This window comes from Cucurbita pepo, chromosome LG12 (genome assembly GCF_002806865.2).
Source record: "Cucurbita pepo subsp. pepo cultivar mu-cu-16 chromosome LG12, ASM280686v2, whole genome shotgun sequence".
Classification (NCBI taxonomy): Eukaryota; Viridiplantae; Streptophyta; class Magnoliopsida; order Cucurbitales; family Cucurbitaceae; genus Cucurbita; species Cucurbita pepo.
The window spans coordinates 5,124,612-5,130,504 of NC_036649.1; the positions used below are offsets into that span (position 1 = coordinate 5,124,612).

Here is a 5,893-nt window from a genome sequence, read left to right on the forward strand (position 1 = left end):
AACATAGCCTTACAAATTTCAAGTCTGTCTCCTTAACCACTCGGACATATCGATACTTATGGAAATTAATTAATTATTATTATTATTTTACAAATTAAATATGCAGGCACTCAATCTGAGTCCAAAATTACTCTATGTGCATCCTCAAAATTACTCTATGTGCATCCTAGCACGGATCAAAATATTTCATCCTCCATTCGAATAGAGTGGAAAGTAAAAATACATGCAACTCAGTTTCTCATCCTAAGGGCATATTCATAATTTTTTATATCATTTTCATCCAAAATTGCTTGCATCCTAACTCGTCCTAGAGAGTTGTACAAGCATTATTTGCCTAACGTCCATGTGGTTACTTATCGAGATGAAGTGTATCCATTCCAAGCTTGTCCACTAGTTGGAGGCTCTAAATATTCAAAGAACTCACTGGTTGGTCCTCATTCATTTTGAATTAAGATTGGTATCAAAACATAGTCTTAGTCATGCTTACGAGTCAAACCAATTTATGAATCGAGTGAGCTCCCCTTGCATGCAATGATGTGGTGGTGAAGGTTTTCCATCACACGGCTCACCAACTTGATCTTCCACGGGAATTGTGTGTTTGAACAGGCTTGGAAAGAAATGTACGATCTCACTTTCCTTTGCCACTCAAGTGTATGTACAGTATCTGCTGTGCTTATGCCCCTTCTTCCCTTCCCTAATGAAAGAGTCCACCGCTTGCCTTAGTAGTCAGTCTCAACGTGCAGGCCTGCCTTTTAAGAGGTGATTCAGCATTCTAAATACCTAAGGCAAGATATGCTCGCATCCTAACTCGTCCTAGTGATCCCTACAAGGATTACTTGCCTAAAGTCCATGTGGTTATTGATGAGGATCACTGTGTTCCAACCGTTCCTACTAGACCTATTACACGATCCAAGACTAAGAAGATTCAACAAGGATTCATTCTTCATCTATAAAATTGGATTGATTCAGTTCAACCATTATTTCATGTATTACAAGCTGATTCGATTGAGAAAGAACCATTTGGAGTTTCAAAAGTAAATATTTGCACGGTTGAAGTAGCGAATGAAGTTGTTATAAATTGCACGGTTGAAGTAGTTGATGAAAATGCTATAAATTGCACTTGATTGATAAGTTATTAGAAAACTTTATTTAGTATTTGTAATTTTATAATTCTTGTAATATGCAAAAGGGTGGGAAGCTCTTTGTCAATTTGACTTTTCTTTGGTGGATATTTAAATGGAATGAGATTAAATTATGGCCACTAACTTCATTTGAAGAATTGAAAGTTTATTTTGTGGAAAGACTATAAATACCCACCTATTATTATGTAAAAGGAAGATTTTGGAGGAATGAAATTAAGATCGGGAAAAGAAAGATTTTGGAGGAATGAAATTAAGATCTGAAAAGGAAGATTTTGGATGAAGGAATGACCATATATGTCAAATTCTTTACTTGGTTAAGTTAGTTTTATTTGTGAAATTTTGGAAGGATTCTAAATGAACCTTTAGCTTTGTAAAATCAAGCAATTGTTATCCGTTAAGTTAGCTTTACTCGTGAAAGTTTGAAATGATACTAGAAGGATCTCTAGTTTTTCAAAATCCAGCATTTTTTTGACGCTTATCACTAGTGCTCTTAGAAACTAGATTAAGCTCAATGAGCTAGCCTAGAACGTCTTGGAAATGAGAGTTTCAAATTTTAAACTATCTAGACCCTTTAAGAACCTAGTAAACCTCAACGAAATACAAGGATGACCAAGAAAGCTTAAGAGGCTTATTAGCAATGGTGTCACTAGAGCCTCCACCTTCTATCACCTCTTGTTCGCCATTAGCACTATCAGCAACCTAGGTCAAACCTTTTAGCGCCCTACTATCGAGCTAGACCTAGGTTGGATAGAGTAGCGCATCAAGGCAGACCATGTGTCTTTATCTGGTAGAAATGACCGGGGGTCTTCTGAACAAGGCTTCTACGTTGTAAACGTGTCCTGAAAGAGGATAATGGATGAAGCATGTAACTGAGTAGGTGGCAAGCAAACCGAGTCACTCTCCCTAACTTAGTGACTTTATGACCTTGTGGAACGGTATGACAGTTAACCTTTTACAGATGATGTTTAGACCAGTATATGTCATATTGTGCTATCAAATTTTATGAGATAGTACCTCAACCCAAGATATCGGTCATTCATTATTGCAACAATACAAATGTGTAGTCTAAAGAACAGAAAAGTTAGTGAACCTAGAGATAAGATAAGTCGTCCAGTAGATCCACCTACTAGAACTCGGTGAACAACTTCGTCGATTTGGTAGCGATAAGTAAGAAAACTGATCGAAACTTCGAAGACTTCCTAAAAGCTCATGAAGTTGTTGATCCTAGGCCCAAATTTCCTAAAACCTAGAAAAAACAAATGTGGTAGCTTACTAAGATTGAATGTGATGAAGATTGAATGTGACGAGAGTCTATCAGTAGGCTAAGTATTGGTATTTTTGTACGAACCCCATTCTACATTTCTTTTTCAGATTTCACTCACTGCCATCGAGATAAGGCAACATTGAAGGAGCTACGCAGACATAGAGGGGTTTTACTAAAGGGGTAAGCCCTTTTGTGGTTTTTGGATAATTTTTGTATTGTTTTAATTTGTATCCTAAACTTTGACCCATTTTGTAATAAAGTTAAACAATACTTTGTAATTAATTTTCAAGTTCCAAACCTCGAATATGTGATCAAGAAAACATATATATATTTGTAATATAAAAAATCTTTATAACTAACAAACAAAGACTAAAAACTCTTTTCTAACAGATTTTTGAATTAAAAAAATGATCCAACATTTAAAAGGTTGAACCAACCAATAAATTCATGAGTATTAAAATATCTAAACATGGGGACGTAAATTATAGCCAATGACCTTTTTCTTTTTGCTTCCCCATATATTAAGCCAAAAATACATGTGAGAAGGAGCTTCTTTTGAGGGAAAATGCATGTGATTTCATGCATATTTCAAGGTGGCCAACTTAGGTATAAATAAATATTCCATTGCTTATATTATACGTTTGAACATTTATTTTTCTTAATGTAAACATGATTGGAGCTTTTTCTAGTAGAGTTGTTTAATTTGGACTTTGGTTTCGGCTTGTCATACAAAATTAGGTCTCGGCTTACTATAAATAACTCACTTGCAAAGCAAACCCTTTGAGGATTCTATTGACATGACTAAGTTTAGGACCATGGGTCTCATACCATGTTTGTTGAACACGACTCTCACCATGATATAATATTGTCCACTTTGAGCGTAAGCTCTCGTGGCTTGACTTTGGACTTCCCAAAGGCCTCATACCAATAGAGATAGTATTCCTTGATTATAAACTCATGATCATTATCACGAGGTGAGACTTTCATCCAACAAGCATTTTTATTTATTTATTTCCTTTTTCATTAGTTCCACGTAACAAAATGAATTTTCAAATAAAAAAGCATTATTTTATTATTTTGTTGATGATAAATTCTATCATTAGTCATTCATTGAAAATTTAAAGACTCCCTTTAATTATATATTTATTTATTTTATTAACTTCTAAATTTTAAAAGTTATTCTTGTTCACACCAACAAAAATTTAATTTATAGTATGATTTTTTGCAAAAAAAAAAAAAAAAAAAAAAAAAAAANTAAATATTGAGAAAAGTAATTTTAGATTTTTTTTTATTTATATATTAAAACGTTAAAAAAATACAAAAATAGAAATTAAATGACAATTTATTGTTAAACAAGCTCTAATAATTTTTATATGAAAAGTTTAAATCATTGAAAGATTCTCCTTTCTTTTTCTAGTTTTAGATACAATATTAGTAACAATTATTGTGAATTTAAATATCTCGATTTATGTGTTCTATTAATCTAATACGTATATAGTTTCTAGAAATTAATACATTTTTAGTTCAAGCAACGGGGTCGTGGAGATTCGAATATCGGGATCAACATAGTATAAAATATATATAAACAAACATATAATTACGATATGCGATGCAAATAGTTTTCTATTTATTATAAATAGAAAAATATAAATGAGTTATATATATATATATACACATTATGAACTATGAAGCATATATATACCATGATGTTACAAATAAATCCTCCCTACAAACAAAAAGAAAAAAGGCATTGGCACAAAATATAATTCTCAATCAAGTTCTTTATAAGAACAATCTTATTTTAAATATATTTTTAAATTTCAGCTGTAGTAATTGATTGTTTTGACCAGAACCACATAAAATGTGGCTCTTTTTTATTGTATTTGAAGCTTTTTCAAATTTTTTTTAATAGCCATAAAATCAAAGATGATGTAATAAACCATCGAAGTAATGGATTATTATAGAGTTTGTAATTGTAGTAATAATATTATCATGCATACTCACACATGCCGTATACACAAAATTTACCGCGTTGGCAACGGTTATTGCAACTGCCGCAATGGCGCTTGTCATAGGCCACATCAACGCATTGTCCTCCACAACACTCCGCCGTGTACTTGCATTTCTTCTTGCATCCACCGCAATTGTGCTTGTCATTCCTCAAGTCCACGCACTTGTTGTTGCAACATTGCCACCCTTTTCCATACATTGTCTCGCACATCTTCTTGTTCTTGTTGCAATGGCTCGCCGATCTAGGGTTTTTTTCCTTCTCTGCTAGGAATCGGCTTAGAGGTCTCGATGGTAACAATGTTGTCGATGCTGTTGCAGCTTCTTCTTTCTTCTCAATTAAGGGTAGTGTTGTTTTTGCCTTGATCTTTGTCTCTGTCACTGTGGTTGACTTATCAAAGATGTTCGTTGTGAGAGTGATAGAGAAAGTCATTGTTATGGCTAGTACGAGTAGTATTTTGCCAACTTCCATGGCTTTGCCAATGGAAGTTTTGGAGAGGAAGGACGCGGGTTGGTTCGGGTTTTTGGAATCTAAGTTTTAGAGAGGGAGAGGGGTAGAGGGGTAGGAAGTTAGAGGAGGAAGACTTTGATGCTTATAATGGGAGTAAGGCGAGAAAGATGGGGAAAAGGAAGGAGAAAGAGTGTGGTTGAATTATAGGTCAATAGCCCTAAGGTTTAATTTAAAAGGAAAAGTTTCATTGATTTGGGACACCACAAAACTTGTTTTCCACATAATTTTAATAAATGTCATTAATTCACAAAGTCAACGGGGGCAAATCTGGGATTTTAGAAAATTCAGTGTCTCTATAAAGGAGCTGACCCAAGGAAAATGAGGAAGTTAAGGCATGCTGTTAGGTTAAGCAAAGGGAAGGGGTTTGCAAAGAAAAACACAAATTTGAAGCAAAAGATATAACTTTAATTTAATTTTGTAAATATAAATGTTTGAAGGCCTTAAAATGAGAGGTCTCAATGCAAAGTCTTAATAGCTTTTCAAGTTGACTAACTCCCAAGGATTCATTTGCCGACAGGTATGTCATCATAGACATTATTTTCAATTTTCAAAGTTGATGGACTAAGAGATTAGAGAAGTACTTATTTTCAATATATTATGTATATTACAACCTTATATTTGGGACATCATTTTAATATTAAATTAAATATATAGTTTACTCCTTATGGAGTTACGTTACTTTTCAAATAATAGTACAATAATTTTAGCTCAATAATATACATTAATAAAAACCATTTCTGATTCATGGAAAATAATCTTGTCCTATTTTTGTGAGATCTCACGTCTTTTAGATAGGGAAATAAAACATTTCTTATAAGGGTGTGGAAACCTCTCTCTAGCGAACACGTTTTAAAACCATGAGGTTGATGGTGATACGTAATGAGCCAAAACAAACAATATTACTGGCGATGGACTCGATCTGTTACAAATGGTACCCCATAGTGATGGGTTCGGGCTGTTATATGGTAT

General features: G+C 33.6%; 1 protein-coding gene across 1 annotated transcript; it reads right to left on the minus strand.

Moving 5' to 3' along the window:
* Positions 1–4,396: 4,396 nt before the first annotated feature.
* Positions 4,397–4,885, minus strand: LOC111806403 (stigma-specific STIG1-like protein 1). The gene has a single exon (XM_023691699.1). The coding sequence runs from the start codon at positions 4,883–4,885 to the stop codon at positions 4,397–4,399; it is 489 nt and encodes a 162-aa protein (XP_023547467.1).
* Positions 4,886–5,893: the final 1,008 nt, after the last annotated feature.

Bases quoted from the DNA above. Each gene is read 5' to 3' on its own strand.
- LOC111806403 (XM_023691699.1), bottom strand. From the start codon at position 4,885: ATGGAAGTTGGCAAAATACTACTCGTACTAGCCATAACAATGACTTTC.